Below are 21,929 nucleotides of genomic sequence, written 5' to 3'. Positions count from 1 at the left end.
TCCAAAACAACACTGAACTCCACAAAGAAATTTGAACCATTTTTGTTTTTTGGGTGATAGAAAATGGGGTCCAAAACAACACTGAACTAGAAAAAGAAGTTTTTTAGTTTAATGACATGATGATAAAATTGTTCATTTTAGGAAATACTGAGTGCCAATGAAAATAGTTCCAAGCAGTCCAAAAAAAAAAAAATTTGATATAAAAATGGATGTAGTTGGATGGTTCGCCACATGTTGCTCAGCATCTCAGACCGGAACAAGCGGAGTGATACAAAGTGAATGTCCCAGCGCATTCATCAGCAACAACAGCGCTCTCAGAAAACCTCTCACCCAATCAATTGAGAGGACAAGAACTAAGGAGAATTATTTGCAAAGGCTTGTTTTAGTAGATGCATATTCTCATTTCCATGTACATCCTCTCAGATTCAGACATTTTCTTGTGTGCTGTCTTTTCCTATGCATGAAAGGAATTCCGATCAGAGTGTTTGAAAACAAGACGTTAAGTAACACCGGCTTTACTATGCCAAAATGGGCAGGGGGATCGTCATGGCGACTGCTTTGAGAGGATGAGGGAGAGGCAGTTAACATTGGCATATAAAACAGCTTCACATCAGAGTTGGCTAAGTTCATGTCAAACAGCGGCTTAGATTTACCGGTGAAAGAGCGAGGGAGAGATAGGCTTAAATAAGTCCTAGCTTAATTTTGTCACCATGTGTGACACTCACAGATTTTCATTCATCCTTTTCTAAAGCCTGCTATTTATTTTAGAGGCTTTGTTTCACAAAAGACATGCTCTTTAGCATTCATAGGACAAAAATGTAGATTTAATTCATTTCTGCCATTATGAAAATTGTGACAGAGGTGTGGCCACAGCAACGAGAAAAATGAAAGCCATTATTACATCCCTACTGAAAAGACCTGCTCCTTTATGAAAATGCAGACTCAGTCATATTGAGGATGATTGAGGACTGAAAAGTTTTACTTTTATAATTGCGAGCAAATAGTCCTCCAAACTGGTTGGCCAGAGTGGAGTGATTTTCCATTTGTTGCAATCATGGGCAAACAAAGCAGTTATTTTACACCTGGTTTCTTACAAGCTCTTGGCCGCATTGTTACTTAAGGCACATCATCAAATGACGCCACCGCCATGTTTACCGAGCCCAGCCTCAAACATGTTGTGTGGTGCAACACCGAACAAAGGATGATGAAATGACAAGAATAAGTGAAGTGTGTTCAATCATCCTCTTTGGAAATGAACAGGAATGAGGAGTACGCCTGGATGGAGTGATATATAGACAGAAGAGAAAGAGAGTGCCAAATGGAGGACCTACTGAATCTTAATTCACTGCAGATCCTGAGAAAAAATAAATAAATGAGATCTACATACAGTATATTGCTTTGAAAATAGTGACAAGATGGCAATAAATCAGCTCGAGGAGAGGCAGGAAGAGAAGAGCGTGACTGTACACGCAATGGGTCAGGTGAATTGAGGTGTGATTAATACTGAGGATGCCAGTGTGTGATGATACAGTAAGAGTTTGACAGGGTTGCTGACATTCTGATAAGAATTTGATCTATCTGACCCTTCTAACCATGTTTCTCCTAGTCTGCAGTTTAATTCATATTCAGCCACACAACATGTCCCATTAAAGGCAACACGAATTGGCTGTCAGAACGTATTTCATGTCCATATCATGACATTTTCCGAGAAAACTTATTTAAGTGGGAAATAATGTTGATGTTATCAATCGTATTTGATTGTATTGCAAAAAATCCAGCTGTGATATTATGGGTTAATTTTATTGAGGGGTCATGGTTTGGCTGGTTAGCATGCACAAACAACAGACAAAACAGAATGAAATAATAGATAATAACATTATATTTCAAATGAAAATACATAAGGTCAGTTACATCAATAAATACATGTGTATAGTAATATAATAATAATCACCAATAATGTCATAGCTGGATCTTTAGTTTATAACATTAACAATGTTACCTAAACCTTCATAGCAAGTACAAATTTATATTAAGTGGACTTAACTATTTTTATAACATTAACAATGTTACCTAAACCTAGGTTTTATTGTTAATTTGTTAATTATTGGATTATTTTTGTATTTTTAAACTAAACAAAATAATTACATCAAACCCTTTGCGTCGGTCTCGAGTTTTGATTTCGTAGGGTTGTCTTTAATTTCACAAGCCATTATAAAATGTGCATAGTTTGCAAAGCCGACAAGGTTAATTATTTTGCAAAATAGTGTGCAGACAAAAAGAGTAAATACATAAATAAGACTGTTTTCTGTGCAACTGCTGTAGCTTTTTGTTCTAGCAAGGAATCTTGCCCAGTATGTAAGCCTCCTACCTCAACCTCTGCTAGAAAACCCCACTTATTGCTTGAGCAGCTTGTTGCTAGGCTACACCAGAGAGGGTAAAAAAGACTGTTATCAGAGAGAAGAGAAATCTCCTGAACAGTGAGAGTAGCACACCCAGGAAAATAAGATGGTAAACAGAGTATGTGCATCAGCTACAAAAGTGAACCACATAAAACACACAAGGTGTGACAAGATGCAAATGAGAGGATCTTCTGAGGAGGAACATAGACGCTTTGCTCTGCCATCATGAGCTGCTCTCTGCGCTAGTCTAGATTAGATGTCTTTATTCTGGAAACAATGTGACTTAATTCTCGTGCATTTATACCACGGGGTGCGGAATGCTGTTTCAAACACAAACAAGCATCTTGGCATTAGCAGAAACACATATTTGCAACAGGTCAGGACACCAATTCTACAGTCGAATTAAAGAATGGAGAAACATGCTTGACATTTTACAAACAAGGCATTTCCTTATGATTTCGATAATGAGAGCGAGGACAGGAAGCACTGAGATGACTAACCCTTTTCACCGTTCCACTACAACATAAAAGCCAGACCAAAAATACTCCATGTCACATCTAGAGAACACAAAGATAAGAAGCACTAGATTTAAAACCAATTTGTTTCATGAGACAAAGCCCCCTGGATTCACCTTGTGTTCTCTTAGCATGACCGAAAACCTTTTGTAGGATCAAAAACTACTTTGGATTATTTGAAAGCGTACAGTGATTCAATTATTCATCACTGCCAGGCTGATATAACTGTACAAGGTTAACATTGGCCTTGTGACATGGTATTTAGAAATGCAGTGAACTGTACAAAAGCTCAATTATAACTCTGCTACACTGTCAAACCTGACCACGTTCTGTAGGCATGTCCAAATTATGCACATGCAAAAGAATAGCCCTAACCTTTAGATCTTCTACCGCTTGTTTTTGGTTTAACCTTTTCCATATGGAAAGTTGCAGAAATTGTAAACAAACGACTCGATCGGTTCACGAGGTGGCCAGGGGTGCAGAAAAGTGTCAATTTTGAGGTGTGATCTGGTGCGAGCCACAACACGAAGGCTAATTAAATCATTAGAGGGTGTTTCACGAGGCACAGGTGACATAATTACACAGTATCATGAAAAAAGCCTTTATACTAAATCTAACACATTTACACAAGCATCTGCCGCTGCAAACTGAGAGCGAGGATAAAGGGCTTGATGAATTGAGAAAGAGCTTTCGTGTTATATTGTATAACACAATAAAGCCCATGAGCTATGCAAATGGTCCCCGTTCTGTGATTTGCGAGCGGAGCTGGCACACCAAGGTGGAGTACAATGCCATCTGCGTCGTGTAGAGGAAAGGCTCTCCGTTCATTTCTCAGAAATCAAAAACAGTCATTTGGATGTCATTTAAATTCATGATAAATGGTTGCGGGGTGGATTACGAGTGTCTGTTGGGAGCTGTGTGAGGACTTGAAAAGGTGAGAAGTCAAAAATGCAAACAAGGACTTGAGAAGGGCTCATGCAGGAGGGGTGGACGTGAGACGTGGCCTGGAATTACACGGCGAATGCTCTGATTAAAACTCCCAGAGGAGAGCCGTGGTGAACGGGTGGGTCATTGCGGGTGAACGGCGATAGGGATAAAGGATGTGACATACGGACGGACAGACAGACAGACAGACACATGTACAGCAAATCCACATTAGTTTCATTCCCGCATCCCGTGCATGTCGCCGTTATGTTACGTGCCGTACTGTACTCAGCTGGCATGCAGAGAATGCCATGCTGTGCTGGCAGAAGAAGGAGGGAGAGGTACCAACCGTGAGCTGCGGCTTCAGTGCTGGGCGCAGCGTCTGAGCACACGAGGAGAGGAGGTGCGGTGTAGAGGAAGGAGGAGGGAAACAGGAGGAACAGCATGCATAAAAAGAAGAAATGGGGGAAAAAACAAATGGAACTGATAAGCAAGCATTTACACACAATTACAACAATGACCAACACTTTGAAACAAGCTCACAAGAGAACAAAATCAAATGTTCTGCACATCAAACAAACAGGGCATCATCACACACAGCTAAGACTATATGGGTGTCAAAAAAACCTTGGTACAAAGAATCGCACAGATTCCAATCCACCTTCCTCACCAAAACCATTTCAATAGCTGAGATTGAGATTTCTATGGCTACTCTATTCAGTGCCTGATTAGAATTGGTAAATATTTTTAATCCTGAAAATGTGGTAATTATAGGGATAGTTCATCCCAAAAAAATGTACATTTATTCAACCTCATGCTATTTCAAACCTGTATGACTTTCTTTCTTATGTAAAACACACACACAAAAAATGTTTTTGTACAAGCAATGAAAGCCAATGGGTTCAAAACTGCACTGGACCCCATAACTAATCATTGTATGGACAAAATACAATACATAGACATCCTTAAAAATATAATATTTCATATTCCACAGAAGAATGTTATTTCCCTTATTTAATTACCACATTTTCCCCTTTAATTACAATGCTTTATTATATTAAAATATATATACCATTTCTAATCATTAACTGAAAATGTTTTATATTTTGTTCTTTATTTATTTAATTTTTTTATATTATTTTTATAAAAATACATAGTATTTCTGTTGGTATAACTGTTATTTGATTGTAGCGTTATTTTTTATTTTTTTTCAGTTAACAGCTTAGCTTGCTAGCTTAACTGATTATAAAGCTCTATTACAAGATGAATTCTGGCATTGAGGAAGAGGAATATGATTCTGTGGTGGGATCTGATTTCAGCTCTTAAGAATCATAAAATGTCTAAACTGGGTATTGTTTTGTGTTGGTGTCTTATGTAAACGTAGATCATTTTCAAATGGTGCTGACAATCACTGCTGCACCCTCGATCAATGTAGTGAGACCACAGGACTCTCGATAAATAATAACTAAAACATAAAATTACCTTTTCATATGCTTGCCTTTGCCAAAAGTAAACATTAAAATCACATGGACTGACTTTTAAGGCAAATCGCTATCATATATGAAATATGAATATGATGTAAAATTGTATATGAATGGCAACTGAATGCCTTTGCAACTATTGTATGTAATTAGTAATTAAATTGCACCAGAAGGCCTCTGACTTTTTGAAATGTTGATAACTCAGTGTAAACCTGCAATATCGCTCCAGGTAATTCCTCTGATATAACAGAGGAATTCAGACTGCCTTTCTGCTTTGAGCTGATGAAATGCCTCGACCTGAAATATGGAAGCGAATGCATAACATGAGGAATGTGAGCCCTTATCCTGGTGCATTACCTTAGGGCAGAGAGCACTTCAAACACACCAGGTGAGCCATGATGCAGAGGTGCTCATTATGGGAAGAAACATTAGAGATGTCAATCACTGTTAGGGCAACACAAACTTTGCCCTTAAAGCATAACTTGGCGTTTCTCGGCTCGATTAGATAGGATCTAGTCTTAATCCACTTGTTGCTTTGGAGATTCAGGTTCAGTTGAGTATTCCTCAGTATTTATCAGAGATTGATGGAAAGAAGCGGTGCAGATGATGCGTAGAATACCAAGCATTTCCTGTGCAAAGGTAGATGAGTGAGGCACGCTCATTGGATCACAAGATGGAGATGCTGGTTGCTTTTGGATGGAGAGCTTAAAACATGAGTGTGTGATGCTGGTTGCTTTTGATGAGTGTATACATGAGTAAATAAAACACAGAAATTTTTTTTTTGTATGAATGTATTATCTTGGATATAAAAAACATTTTAGTTTTACCTTGAAGACTGCCATTTAAAAAACACTTTTCATCCAATGCAACTAATTGTAAGTGCATTTTATCTTGAGGGGGGCAGCCGTGTGAATTATAGGGTATTATCTGGCCTATATAGTTTGCCCTTTAACCATAAAATCATTTATAGTTTGCCATTTAAAATAGCTTTTAGTTTGAATTTTTTTATTGATAAGTATAGATTCTGTTAAATTAAATTTGTTTTTTAATTTATTTATTAAATAACACTGAACTAGGAAAATTATAGTTTATTAAAATTGAATATTTATTATTTTCAGTAATGATAATTGAAATTATTTATTTATTATAGTGAAATTAAATTTTATTTAAAATGATGAAATTCATTTACATAATATAACATTTATTTTAATGTATATTATTTTAGCCTTTTTAATCAAATTATTTATTATTTCAAAAAGGAGACCATTTTTGAATTCTGAAATTTGCTGAATGTATTTTGATGAGGTTTGTGAAAAAGCTTCAGCCATGCTACAAATGCTAAGTTCATGTAGCCAAGAACTACAGAGAGCAGAGAGCACGCTTTACTTGCAATCCCTGCTGATAGGCCTTTAGGTAAAGAACCTTTAGGAGGTCAGGAGGCCTATATAAACACACTGTGTTAGTGTTAGACTGCTCTTTAGTACTCAAAATAAAAAATAAAATAAAAACTCTCTCCATCATTAAAGGCATTCATCTGGCACAAAAGCACAGCAAGGCCTTTAACATAATCACTAAGGAAACTTCTCAGCATACCGCTGACATTAGGTCCTTCAAAAGGGCTTCCACCATCAGAAAATTGAACGACTTGAATAACACCGCTTACTGCTGCACAGCGAGCCTTTGTATAAGTCTCGAGCCACTGCGCCGTTGGGCGGACATGTTTGAAACATTATCAAACATAAACTGTCAAGCACCTCTGAAAGTGGGCACTGAGTACTCGAGGCGAACAGTTCAAGGAGAGAGTACTGAGATGAAGCATGAGCCTACAAATAAAACACAATCAAAATGAGCAATAATATCTTCGGGTTATTGTTTGACATTAAGAGGGAAGTGGAGGGATTCCATCACTTCATGCATTCCCATCAGGCCGATGGTTTGGAGCATTTTCTCACTGAGAAGGTAGGAGACACGGAGGAAGCAGGAGGGACGTAAGGGAGCTGTCCTGGTTATTTACTACTATCCAGGGACAGAAAAAAAATATATATATGGAGGAACTGATCCAAAATGAGCATTACGATCTTCAAGCTATCCTCCAACTCTCAATCATCAGAGGGCCTCTGGAAGCCTGCTAAGCCCATTACTAGTTCAGGCAGAAGTCCGTCAACAAGTCTGCTGATGAGCAATGGCCTTCCCCCTTGTTTCAGTGTGGGTCACCTGAGGCGGTGTCCTTGCTTACATCAGCAGCTGATATCAGCAGAGATGACAATAGGCACACAGCTTCGTGGCTAATTGCAACAGCTTTGTGTGGCACAGGAGACAACAGCGAAACATGCGTCCAGTGCCCAAGGGAAGGACACAACTGCTGAATCACAGCAGCACACAACTCTTCATTCAAAATGTGAAAAAAATATACTACAGCAACATTATTGTGATGAATCTTTTGTGCAACAAAAGCTTCATTAATGTGGTTTATGTAAACCCCCAAAACAGCCTTTAAGGACACCGAAAATGTGTTTTCCTTTCGGTGTCCTATGAGATTTACTATCTGTTTTCTAATAATATTGTCCATGTTTATAAATTAACATATTTTATTTTTAACCCGTAAAATATTTTTTACTTTCGTTGTCATATTCAATAATATACTGTATGTATATAACTGTACATAATTATTTATATATAATATTTTATTTTTTTTTATTTATATATTATATTTTTATCTTTTTGATTTTGGGTTATTATACCTATTAATTAATTGAATTATTGGTCCCTAAAAACGTAAAATTAAGAGAAGGTGAGGTTTGTTTAAATGTAAGTAAGTAAGCCAAAGGGCTGTACAGAACAATCATAAAATACAGTAAAATACAAAATCTAATTTGAATAAAATCAAAGATAACAGTTACTAATCCATAAGTTAATAGTCAGGAAAGGTAAAAATGTGTCTTAAGTCTAGATTTAAAAACAGAAATAGAAGGAGCACTCTTAATGTCAGGTGGTAACTGATTCCATAACCGTGGAGCAGCAACTGCAATGGCTCTGTCATCTTTAAATTTAAGTCGTGACCGTGGGACATATAAAAAAGCTTTGTTAGCAGATCTGAGGGACTTAAGAGCTAAATTCTATTTAATTAAAAAATAAAATAATAATAATAACACTAGTGTAATTTTTCTATTTAATCAGGTCTAGTAAGATGTGGCTGTCCATTTTTTGTAAGATGTGGCTTGTCCATTAAGACATTTTGAATTGAATTCTAAAAGAGACGGTAAGCCAGTGAAGAGAGGCTAAAATTGGAGTGATATGATCAGTTTTTTTGCACCAGTTAACAGTCTGGCTGCTGCATTCTGGACCATCTGCAAACGTGCCAGTGAAGATTAGGGGAAGACCAAGGTATAAAGAATTACAATAGTCCAACCGTGATGTGATAAATGCATGAATTACTTTTTCCAAGTCTTGTAAGGAAAGTGTTGATTTAAGTCTGGAAATGATTCTCAATTGATAGTAGCTGAGCTGATTTGTTTTTCAAGACAAAGCTCAGAGTCAAAGGTAACACCTACATTTTTTGCATGTGACTTAACATCCGTTTTCTGATTTTGGACGGACCAAAGATAATCGTCTCAGTTTTTTTTTATTGTTTAGTTGGAGGAAAATGTTTGCCACTCAGCATTTAATCTCCTTAAGAGGCTGCAGAGATGTCTAGATTTTAATGGAACATACATCTGAGAATCATCAGCATAGAAATTAAAAGAAATGTCATCATGTTAATGAATATATCCAGTCAGTTTACTTTGTCATCTCCTTTTCATTGGCAATAACTGTCCAATGCCAGCTCTCATGATTTCTCGGCACATTGAATGCTCTATATTTACATTATATATCCCATTTAGTGTTTTAGGCATAATTTACAGCTAAATACATTAGGCATCTGTTTGAGTATATGACTGACTGGGACAATAATGAGCAAATGGATATGGTTTATTTTTTCATTAAGTATGTATTATTTATCTGTTTGTATTTAGGCAGTCTGTGATGTCAGGCAGGTTCAGGCTTGGCTGGCTGAATATTCTCCGCAGTTCTAACATCCTATTTCCAGTTAGCCATCATGGAATGTAATCATAGCTCCCATAACAATATACCTCCACATAAAAAAAGACTTATTGGGAGCATTTCTGTGTTTGCATGCATGACGATAAGTGCAATAAATTCTAGAGGATGGTCTCCCTGGGTTGTGTATCAAAGCACTGCAGTGGTTGTTTTCCCTGTGGTAATACAATTGACCTTTAGTGAATTAGCCCTTTCTCTGCCAGCGAGCCATCTCTCTTTGTCTGGCTTGTACTCAGCTGCGGGAATCAGACAGGGAGAGAAATGGACTTCTTTCTTATGTGCAAGTGCTTTTGCTGGGCAATTCATTTGTTCAATTCCAAAATCAGTTTACCAGATGGTGTTTATGCAATTTAAGCCCTGACAAAAGCACTTTTTTCTCCTCCCTCTCCCCTCCCTCATTTTTATTTATTTATTTATTTTTTGTTACTTGCTAAAATGAATCAGATGCCGACTTCATTTATGCTCTTTCATCAATTGCAAAAAAGAAAAATCTTATTTACCAGTGTTTTATTAGCAAGGCCAAACATGTCATTAATGAGGTAAACCATTGTTTTAGCTGTGCCTTTTGCAGTTTCCATTTATACAGAACATTGCATTTACTTTATAATTTGCATTTGGAACGTATGAATACTACTTGTAATAAAATATTTTCTTTTCCATTTATACAGAACGCAATTTGGAATAATACTATTGTACATCAGATGCATGAAACTTAGGGGTTAGGGGTTAAAATAAAATAAAATACAAAAAATGGGACGAAAAATCCCATAGTATAAATGTGAAGATTGGTCTGATAAAAAAATGGGACGAAAAATCCCACCAGATCATTTATATGTTTTATCTATGGGACGAAAAATCCCATAGTCTCACACTGAAGATTGGGCTGATATTTATATTTGGATATGATTGTTGCTGTCGATTTCTGTGCTCAACCTAAAGTATAAAAAGGAGGAAGAAATGGATTATAAAAGAAAAAGTGAGAAGAGAGCTCTAAAGTTTTGGATTCAATTAAGATTGGTTTAGATTTACAGATTCTGGTTTAAGTTTAAAAAAAGGGCTTGGCTACAAAAATAAACACAATAGTCTGGGGAAAATGGGGACATGAGAGGACTAAACAACACCTTCAGAGTCTTCATTCAGTCTTCCCTTTTCACTGTGGCTCAAAGTCACAGATAGATAAATGGATAGAAAGAGATGGAGCAAATGTCGGGAAGGGAGAAAAGAGAGAGATGGAGGACAGATTGTGTTGTCAGCCAAGAGAGAAAGAGGCAGAGGAAGAAATGCCTCATCTTTGATCAAATTTGCAAAAGCTTTGTGGGAAAAAAAGAGCTCTCAGAAATATCGATAAACATCCATTTCTGAGCTGTGTTTAGTGGAGAAAAAAAGGCAATACAAATAGAAATTAATGACATCTGTCCTCATTGCGTATGGTGGCAAGCAATGCCCCTCCATTTAGCCATTTATTTTTTAGTGTAAATGGCAATTTAGTCATCTCTAAATGTCACCTCCTGAAGCTGTGGAGCACTTTAGCCTTGCGTTAGGGCTTTAATAGATTTTTTAAAAGTGCAGTATAGCCCATTCCATTTCTCTTATAGCCAGTTTATCAAAAATGTATTAAATTTCTAAGTGGCCTCCACCTCTTTGGACTGATAAATTCATGTGGTGTTCCTGAAGTATACACATCCAGCCAGAGGATAAATGAAATCAGCAGAAGGAGGGAGCAGTGTGGCTGCTTAGGACCCACTCTTCCTATTGAAGTACATGGGCATAATAGGATGCGCTTTAAGGGGAAAGTGATAAAAACGAGGCCTGATATAGCAGGGCTATAGGTCTGCATGGCCTGGCATGTGGAAAGCATATCCAGAGCTAAGGCTTTGCTGGAATCATTTCACTATAGGTATGCGTTGTCTGTGTAATTGATTTATGTTTTTGATGTTGTGGCCGTTTATCCGCAGCGATGCCTGCTGGTTGGACCTCTGGAGGATCAATGTGTGCAGCAGGCAGCAGTGTTAACGAGATTCATTCACCTCGTTAATGAAGAAAGAGGGTGTGTCTCATTAGTATGCGTCATTGCTTCTTTCATTAAGCATAATCATGTAGCCTAATCATGGCTTATTCATTTCTCAGCCCTTTATGGATTCTTTCAAATCATCTGAACAAGTCAGTCCAAGATTTTGATTACGTGTGGTTAGTATGGGTGGTGCCGATGGCTGTTTCGAGTGTACACAACAAAACGGAGAGACGCATCTCTAGCAATCTGCACGGTTTTCACTGTAGTTTTTAGATTTGATTTGAGGAATTGGATTGAGGGAGAGTGAAACGATCTCAATCGGTTGCTTCAATATCACAATCATTACAGGCAGCAAATTACATCAGGGTCTTTTTTAGAGATTGAAACCAGCAGCAACATTGATTTAGCTTTCCATCATCTGGGCCGTATTAGCTTTTGTGTGCTGTTTATGTTGAGCATAGTGGATTAGAGTAGCTAATGAGCTCGTGGTGGTCAGTATCGCGGGGCATTCGGCCAAAGAGCCGATTCTACAATCAGAGTTCACTCAATTATAAAATAAGCAAGGTTCAAACTAACCCGGTGCAAAAAGAGCTGAAGTTAATTGTAGCGACTATGCCGTGACCATATGTCCAGTTTTTGAAGTGTGGTCCGTGGCCTGGCAATATGCACAGATTTGGCCCCCAGTCATGCATCTGTCTTTTTTTAATCAACGCAGAAGATATTTAGATGTTGGTAAATGCAGCACGAGTCGTACAGGAGACATTAATAAAAAATAATCATTGTTTCCTCATAAATATTATGCAGCAATAGAGCGAACTAAAGCAAAACTGACTTATTTTGCTTATTTGCTGTCCATGTACAAACATACACAACTGGAGTTTTTTTTAATGTAAATAACCCTAAAAATGAGTTTGGTGTTGCTCTTTTTTACAAAGTCATCTCACACAGCAGAGCAATGCATACTGCTCCGCAATTAGCTATTTACATACATTTCATACTCAAAACATTCCTATGATTTAAAATAAACTTTCTGAGGCCTAGTATTTTGGATATGTATACCAATGTATTTGTATTTTTGTATACCGTAGCATAGCGCCAAGGTTGCCCACATAACACACATACTGATAAAAGACACCTTGAAAGCACTTTAAGTCGCTTTGGATAATAAAATATACAAACGTGATAATTAGGGTTTGGTACCGAACTCTGTACTTTTAAGGCTACCGACTTAATTGCATCGGTACTACAGAGTACCAGTTCACGTTAAATCAATCTGTGCCAAATTTTGGTACCTGAGAACGCATCTGGGCGCCCCCAACTACCGAACCCCCAACTGCTCCCTGGGTGCCACAGCATAAATGGCTGCCCACTGCTCAGAGCACAAATTTTGAGTATGGGTCACCATACTTGGCTGTATGTCACGTCACATCACTTTAAATATTCAATTTTCTATCAAATTTAAATAAAACAATTAAATGATAAAAATAAAGGGGAAAGAAAGAAAGAAAAAGTTTGACTCTGGGACTTTTGGACTTATTTTTTGACTGAAATAAATGTTTTTGTAATTACACAAGTGAACGGTACCCAACCCTAGTGATAAGACACTATTAGATACCAGATTGTATTCAAAAATGAATAGCATGGACAGGGATTTAATAAAATGAAACAAACAAAACATGATTTTTGTATCATTATACCTGTTCAGTCGGATGTGTTTGGCTCGGTAAATGAGAAATCCAAACATGTACACGCTTGATCCTGGTTTCTCTTGGCCACAAATACTCTGCCGTCATTGTCAGCTCACAGGAAACATAAAGGGGGTTCTGTAATCCCCACACCAGACAGGCCTGGATACAGCGCCAGATCCTGATAAGATTACGCCGCTAAAGGAGCAAACCGGGCTAAAATTTGAGAGAATTGTGAAGGGAGCCAGCTCTGACATGTGGCATCGACAGTGCTGCGAGCTCGGCCCAGCCCTGGCCCGTTCTCATATGGGACACGGTCCTCTCATAATCAGCGAGAGAATCTTATCAGGCCTGGCTAGCTGCTGGCGGCCTATCCGTATCTCTCTCTCTCTTTCTCTCTCATCCAAAAGCACACACAAACACAGTCCGGTTGAGCAGGTGGATGGAGGTCATACCATACCTTGTATGATGTCTGGAGGGGAGGTTGTGGCGGAGATGGTGGTGGTGGTGGTGGTTGTGGGTTTAGGGGTTGTGGTAAGGGCATCTAGATGGAAAAACACAACAAAAAAACATGACATACGGGGAAAAATCAGGAAAAATGAAACCAAACATGATAAAATCAACAACAATGAGAGACAGGTTCGTGTTGTGTAATATTTAGATTTTTAGATTCAACTTTATTGTCATTGCACATGTGGGTACAAGGCAACGAAATGCAGTAATATGTGTAGCTTTACTCAACAGATGGTAAATTAGTATATAAAGTGTAGGTGAATTATAAAGCATAACTATTGTACAAAATGAAAAAGTCATTACACATGGTAACTGTGTGAAAAGTACTGTGAGGACATATTTCTGTGTGTGTAAACATTTAATGCTAATTTAGTGTTTGGGAAATAGAATAAAATAGCATTTAACAACAATTAAAAGAAACCCAACCAAAATGAAATGATGACATGAGGGAATGATTAGAAATGAAGGAAAACATAAAATGCAGATGGTTATGCATTTAAAATGTCCATGCTAACAAATGACCATAGCCATGACACACAGAAGGGGTCCTGGCATACAGTCTCCTGTTTGTTTGTTTTTTTTGCATTTTCACACTTCATTAGCCGCTTTCCCTCCCTACTATCTACTAATGTTGCTTCTGATTTAGCAATTTGTGGTGTGGAGTGCTGGACGCAATACTGATAGACCCCAGAGCCAGTGGCATCGGTCGTGACAGGCTTAGCGTGTTTGATGTCGGCGAGTTAACTCAGCGGGTGTGTTAGCCAGTCCGGTGCGTGGGGTGATCAGAATTTTTCATGGAGAGACAAACAGGCAAACATTCATGAAATGAAGAATGGGAAAGGATGCGTGCAGGCATGGGAGCGGAGAGGGGGGCGAGCGATGTTTCTCGGGGAGATAACAGGCGTGAAAAGTGGCGTGGCCCGCGCCACTGTTTGCCCAGCGCGTCCAGACAGATACCACTGTGTTAACATCTGTGGTGGGGGAAATTGGTCGGCTGTCTCCCCTCTCCACTTTGTTGTCTGCGCTCCATCAAAAGAGCTTGGTGGGAGCCCAGAAATGCTTCCACTCTCTAATGATAAACTTCCAGCAGGATGGAGCGGAGGCAGAGAGGAACTATGCCTCCATCTCCTCTGCTGATACACGGGATCACTCAGGAAATGGCAGCTACGTATTGCATGTCATGTGTTACAGGGCTTTCAACACCACACTAAACACTTGTTAAGGACACTTTCAGTCCTTAACAGTACATACAGTACATGTACAGTTATAATACAGTCTCCATCTGTCTGTCCGAATATACACAACACAATATGCAATGTTTTTTTTTTTTTTTTTTTTTTACAAAAACATTTTTAGATTGATATATAAAAATATAGTTTGTTAAAGGGGTCATATGATGCTATTTCAAGTTTTCCTTTCTCTTTGGAGTGTTACAAGCTTTTGGTGCATAAAGAACATCTGTAAAGTTGCAAAGACTAAAGTCTCAAATCCAAAGAGGTATTCTTTATCAAAGTTAAGACTCTGCCACGCCCCCTAAAACAGCTATTTCTAACACGCCCCCATATATCTACGTCACTGTGTGGACATATTTGCATAATGTCGCTCAAATGTTCACGCAAAGAAAGAAGGCGTGGTTTCAGTAACCACAGTTAGTGTTGAAGCAGCCATGTCAGGGAGATGCTGTGTTTCTAGGCGAAAGCAAAAACATTTTATTTGGCCTTCCGAAAGTAGATGCATTTAGGAATCTTTAAGATTACTTACAACAGAACAGCAACGCATTTTATGGATGACCATTTCATGAACCTAGGAGACGAGGTAATTCTGACTTTGCTAATGTCAACATATTCAAAATAATGATCTTTAAAAAAGCATCATATGACCCCTTTAACATCATGACAGATGCACACAGATGTCATTGGTAGCTGTCATAATTTTAACATGGCTATCATACTTTTGGGTAACTGTCACAATGAAAGAATTACTGAATAAAAATAAAAAAAAAACCCTGAAGTGTCTAGTTGAAGACTTTTTGACTTAGCTAATCAATGTATTTTTGTAAAAAATACATTTTAAATAATTATAATGCTGGTCCCACTTTAAAAACATTGTTTTTGACAGTTAAAAGAATTAGTAACATATATATAAAAATAAAAAATTATTAAAAATGTAAATTTAAAAATTATCACCAAGGCTAAATTTGTTTGATCAAAAATACAGTAAAAACAGTAATATTGTGAAATAATATTACCATTTTAAATGAACAGTTTTCCATTTTACTATATTTTAATACGTAATTCATACCTGCGATGAAAAATATCTAAATTTTCATCAGCCATTACTCCAGTCTTCAGTGTCACATGACCCTTCAGAAATCATTCTAATATGCTGCTTTGGTGCTCAAGAAACATTTCTTATTATTATCAATGTTGAAGACAATAGATTCCATGATACATTTTTTTTTTAAGGATTCTTTCCATTTTTTTTTTAGGATTCTTTCAATTTAAATGCATCCTTGCTAAATAAAAGTGTACATTTTTATTTTTTTAAACAAAATATCTTACTAACCCCAAACTGTTGAATGTTAGTATATTTTTATCATACCAAAGGATGGCTAGTATTTATATAGAAGAAACAGAAACATTACTAAACTATCAAAACTGATTAAACAACAAGCAACATTTCTTTACAATAATCCAAAACTACAGTAAGCACTTCTGTGCTCTGTCCATCTCTTTAAGATATAGGAGCGGATGTGACTGCTTTACTGCACTTTCTGTTGGAGAAGGTACTTTCAAAGATTTGTATGTTTGGCATGCCAATAAAAAAACCGTAATGGATCACAGGTTGTCAGCGGTAAGTTGTTACCAGTCTTGAACTACACTGATTCACATGGCAGTTGCAACTAGGAGAAAATTTCTCTCCAAGACACCTTCCAGAAGTGTACAGCCATGTTGATTTGTCATGCTTGAGATGAAGTATGCTAGCAAACGGACTGAGTGAACCTGCTAAACTGTGTAGGATTTACTGTAAACACAATCATGAATCTCTCTGAAAGTACAGGGGCTAAAATGTTTAATATTTTGACATGCTTGGTCATCCTTAATATCCTATGGCAAAAAGGGAAAAAGAAACAGCTGACCAAGGAAACTCAGCAAGCAGTCAAGCATGGCAAATACAGCTATAGAGCTCACTTTATAAGCAGCAGCACATTTGATCAATAGTCACTATAGACTACATTTGCATTAAATAATGCAAGCTTAATGCTGTATGAACTAGCAGATACATAAATGTTTAAATAAAGAAAGACGCAGAAACTGAAACCCCACTTAATGCATGTTCGGATAACTCAGCGGAGGGCCAACTTTATTGGCGCCACTCCGTTATGAACTGTGAATGCAAACAGATGTTTGAGATCATCGGTGTCAATAGCTCATTAAAAACCTGGCAGGCCGATTGGATCTATAACTCACCGCATTTAGAAACAGCCCATTTTGTACATTTTTAGAGCAATCTTTTTGAAAGGCAAACTGATGCCTCAGAGTATCAGGGCTTATTGACTTTCACAGCGAATACCTGCTATGTCATCCCAGCGTGTGTTTATCATGGCACATTATGAATCATAGCAATGGGCTGGGGTGTGTGTGTGTGTGCGTGTGTAGCAGGCTCATTAAACCTGGACCACTGCAAAATACTGCTGGTTACACCGATTCCCCAGACACACAAAGGCTAACGCTAGGATGAGAACTCATATTTTACTCTCTCCCTTGCTGAGCCACTTGCTAAAACGGCACATCTCCCAAATGAGATGCGGACCAACGCATGAGTGGCTCGCAGAGGCAAGGAAGGGTATCAGGAGAGCGAGGTACGTACGAGGAGCTGACTAGATGAGTACTTTAATCGGCATGGCATTTCCCGGCATGTCCTGGGACTCCTAACAGATAACAGTCATTCAGGAATGACACGGAGAGGGAAAAACACACGTGAGTAATAGTGTGATTAGCAATGGGTGCTCAGGGCTGTTGATTTGCCCATCAGGCAGCTTTGCGTGTTTGTTCAAGGAGATTTCCGCTTGCTGTAGCAAAACTAGCAAGAGCAGGGGAGGGAGCTTAACTCAAATATTGCAATGTGTATGCTTTTTCGGGGCTATATGGCAGTTTTAGGCTTTGCCTAAGGCTTTTTTTCCCCTTTGAAACGCAAGTATAAACACATACACAACAAATTAAATTGTGGTAGTGGTCACTACACAACATTTACCACTGGATTTCTTTTAGGTGGTTAGAGTAGAAAAAAAAAATTGATAACGTAAAAATTTGCTTAATATTGTTACTCTAGAATCACGGGATGCCGAATTCAAGTCAATTGTTATTTTGTGAGAACAAAATAAAAAAGAGGCTACAAAAATAAAGTGATACTATTAAAAGAGATGCTATTCTAAATGCATAAGCAAATAAAAGAAAATCAGAAGGAACATTGTTGTGACTAGGTGCTAGTTTGATTTTCTGATATGGTGGTGGTACTCCTTCTTAAAAGTTTAAAAACCACTGCATTAGAAAATAACCTGTTAGGATCTGCATGATATTTCCAGAGGTGGAAACCATATGCAGAAGCATTTTAATAAGGATATCATATCAATAAGTGGCACATTTGCCTTGCTATAGTGTAAATTCAGTTAGAGTGCATTCCTACTCTATAGATTGCACATTCCTCCTCTCTGTAGAATCAATGAGCAAGAGAGAGGTGAGTGAACAGCGTAAAATAACAATAAGTACCTGCGAATCTGACACTGGCAGCAGCACTGAAGCGATCGACTCCAATGAAAGGCTAATGAAGGGAGGGCTTAGGAGACGGCCCTTGTTAATGACTCTGGCAGACGGGATAAAATGGGTGTGGATGGGAGAGACTCCTCTGCCTTTGAGCTATGAGACATGAAAGCACTTAAAACAGCACCCATCCAATCTGCCAGCTGAAGCATGTTATGAGAATAATGAAATGTTTCTCAATAATTGCAAAGCAATTCTACAGTATGAGAACCTTTACAAAAATGCAACAAGTGTCTATTCTACAGAAGAGAAGGTAATGCATCTGTGTGAATTAATTCATTTAAATTACATAATCAAATTAAATGTTGACTATGAGCAACTGTATAAAAGTATTATGTAGTAAATATTATGATGTATTATTATTAGTTTATTATGTAGTATTGTTGATTTTACATCAACAACTGTCATATAATTCAGTAAGCAAAAACGCATGATGGTTCAGATGCTCTAGTTTTAGTTTAGATACGAAAGCCTGCATGTCATTTGCCATGCATTCTTTCATCTTCAGACATCCAGTAGGAAGGTTTTTACAGTGCCAATTCTAATACGGCACATTTGCATGTCTGAATTCACAAATGACTAGATTTTTGAACGGCGGGCTGCCGAGGTCGTGTTTGACAGCATCCGAATTTATTAGGGCAATCTGAATTTTAAATGTGCGCATCACCAATACGGTGGATTGTAAGGGAAATGTTGATGGGGCAAATTGAATAAAAGTGAGCAAGCTTTAAGAATGGAGAGAAGTGATTCACGGCTCCATTATTACAGCACAGGGATGGGATTGGACCCACCATGGGATTGGTGTAGACTTGTTTTTTTTTTATTTTGTTTCTTTTGTTGATATGTTTGGATCGATGGTGGGTGTTCTCGAGTTACATGCACTGCTAGGAAGACTGCTGTTCCTCCAGCTGTTCTTTCTCAGTACTCTTCTTGCGCTACACATGTTGTTGGATATAAGGGACAATTAGGTGCCTCAAACAAGTCTGAGGCTTGTCACAAAATCAGGCTGTTTATCAATCTCCATGCGATGTGTTTTCAGCATGCTGTGTTGAATCCACATTGGTTTATGTGCGAGGGTTGAGGATTTAGGTTTACACTAAAACAAATATCTGTTTATGCTTGCCATTTACACAAACACATAGGGGATTCCCTCAGAGGAAGCATGGGCCAATGCTTTACTTTGGCTTGTGATCAGATGTAAATTTCCTTAAGCACAAGCACTCTGTGGCCACAACACATTATTCAGGGGTCCCACCTTCTTTCAACTTTTCAGATCTTTCCAGTGATTTGAGAATATTGGTTAGGATAACAAAAAGTGATTTGAGAATATTGGTTAGGATAACAAAACAAAACAAACAAAACGAAACACTTTTGTTGGCATTTGTTTTTTTATCATTCAGAATGAGGATGAGTCATTTTTATTTTTAAGAGTGTTGTTAACCAAACAGTTTTGATTCCCATTGACTTTTTTTTGGACACACAAGGGAAATTAATTGGAAACTAAACCATTTAATTGTCAACATTTTTTGAAATATTTTCTTTTGTGTTCTACAGAAGAGAGAATGTCATAGAGGTTTGGGACAACATGACCATTTTAATTTTTGGGTGAACTATCCCTTTAAAATGTACTTTCAAAAATGTCTCAAAAAGAACGGTACAAATCAGACTGTAACTCACAAGAAAGTTTTACTCTACAGAAGAGCAATATTTAGCCAATTAAATGTTTTAGGTCAGAGCATAATTAGAAAAAAATGTACTTTTCCAGGCCTGGAAAACACAATTATACCATTGGGAACTCTGATTAATTCTTGACCCACCAAGTGAACAAAATCATGTTTGTGTTTGGGTTCAGTACGGCACTCTGAGCGCAGTTAAAGAAGTGTATTGCTGTGATCGATTTCTTGCAGGCGGCTCTGAGTTACCAAAGGAAAGCCCTTTAAGCATAGAGGAATTGTTACGGAGAGGAAACGTGAGCGAGGGTGACAGGCAGAGGAGGAGTGCGCAATAATAAAGGCCAGGGCTGTGAAGGCAAAGGTAGTCTTTATTAGGTTAGAGGCGCACTGTAAACTTGTTACAGGCCGGTGTGTTAGATCTCATTCCCCCGCAGGGGCATGCTGGGATGGGGGCCCTGGAAAATGTCTCAGGGAATGTTTTTTTCACCCATAACCAGTTTAGTGCCAGCCACCCTCCAAGTGTTCTCCATCACTTAGCTTCACAACAGTTGGGGAACAAACGCATTAGAGAAAAATTGCCTCTGCAGTACATCTGTTCTGGCTGTCTATTGAGGGCTCAGGAAGATCTGCTACCACTAACTGAGAATCTGATATTAACTCTAATGTGCTTTTTTTACCCCATTCATAAGCAACCACTGATAAAAATAATGATACAATTTTAATTCAAAATGTTAAAGTTGCATTGTTTTGATAAATGGATGAATAAATAAATAAAATTTACTTTACAAAGTCTTAAAAGATTATTAAAGTTGATTTTGAATGAATAAATAAATAAAAGAAAGAAAAGAAAAACCCTATATGCAATATTTGGATATTATTTCTTATACTTATATAGTGTACTTAAGTGTTTTTGTTCCCCTGTCATCTGGGCACTAAGTAAGCCAGGACCACCAGTGTTGCCCCCTCAGATATTTCCATGAGCATGAAGAATGGCTGGGATGATGTTGACGTGTGATGGCATGGCGCTACTTGACAAGTTACATCTAAATCTTCAAATTTATTATTATATAGGAGTGCTTAAAGTGATAACAACCCTTATAGTGGTTACATAAGGCCATGCATGAATAGCTTCAAAATTATCCTTCCGATATGCCATGCGTTACATATGCTGGCTGTATGAAAACGTGTCCTTACTGAGACAGCTTGCTAAATGCTCATTTTGCTTTCCCTTTAACATCTCTGTAAAGTAGAACGTTTAATTGAACAGTGCCTCAACAGAATGCCATAATATGCAAAGTATGTGAGGAGCGCTGTGGGTCTTGCTGAATGTGTCAGGGCCACTGTATTTGTAATACGCAGATGTCATCCTATTAATTTGAGGGAGAATAATTATAAGACTACAGAGCACCCAGATGTCTCCAGCGCCTGTCTTTATGAGCGCACATGTATGTGTGTGTTGAATACATTTGGGTGCCACTATGTTAACACAACAAAGACGCATGATGCTAGATTAAACGGTGACAGCCCTGTCATGCAGACCCGTTTCTGCATTAGCAATTCTAATGTCAGATACGAGGTTGAATTGTGTAGATATTAAAAGCAGCATCAGACGTAAAAATCTTAAAACGTCCTGATAGTGAGTGTTATACTGAACGCCATTTTTATTAGGGGAGGGATTTGAGCTCTCGCAGCACCATACGTGGCTGTGTCACTCTCTCTTCTGTTCTGTTGGTTCAACTGTCATGAATTTCTCGTGGAACGACTGCCAAGCCGCTCATGGGAGAAACGTGTGAAAAGCCTGTCGCAATTA

General features: G+C 38.0%; 1 protein-coding gene across 4 annotated transcripts in view; it reads right to left on the bottom strand.

Moving 5' to 3' along the window:
* Positions 1–21,929, bottom strand: part of cadm1a (cell adhesion molecule 1a) — a 244,744-nt gene that overhangs the window by 13,767 nt on the left and 209,048 nt on the right. Inside the window, exons 9-10 of one of the 4 annotated variants that reach the window (XM_042710882.1) lie at positions 13,574–13,657; positions 4,188–4,220 (exon numbers count right to left, since the gene is read on the bottom strand). The exons of 1 other annotated variant lie outside the window; for it this stretch is intronic. In XM_042710882.1, the coding sequence (XP_042566816.1) occupies positions 4,188–4,220; positions 13,574–13,657 (117 nt within the window). The remainder of the gene's footprint in view (positions 1–4,187; positions 4,221–13,573; positions 13,658–21,929) is intronic. 2 more of the 4 variants (XM_042710883.1, XM_042710884.1) reach the window with 2 other exon arrangements.

The sequence above is a fragment of the Cyprinus carpio genome, chromosome A21 (assembly GCF_018340385.1).
Source record: "Cyprinus carpio isolate SPL01 chromosome A21, ASM1834038v1, whole genome shotgun sequence".
NCBI classification, from domain to species: Eukaryota; Metazoa; Chordata; class Actinopteri; order Cypriniformes; family Cyprinidae; genus Cyprinus; species Cyprinus carpio.
Note: the sequence above shows the minus strand (reverse complement) of the source record. Positions and strands in the feature narration are given on the sequence as shown.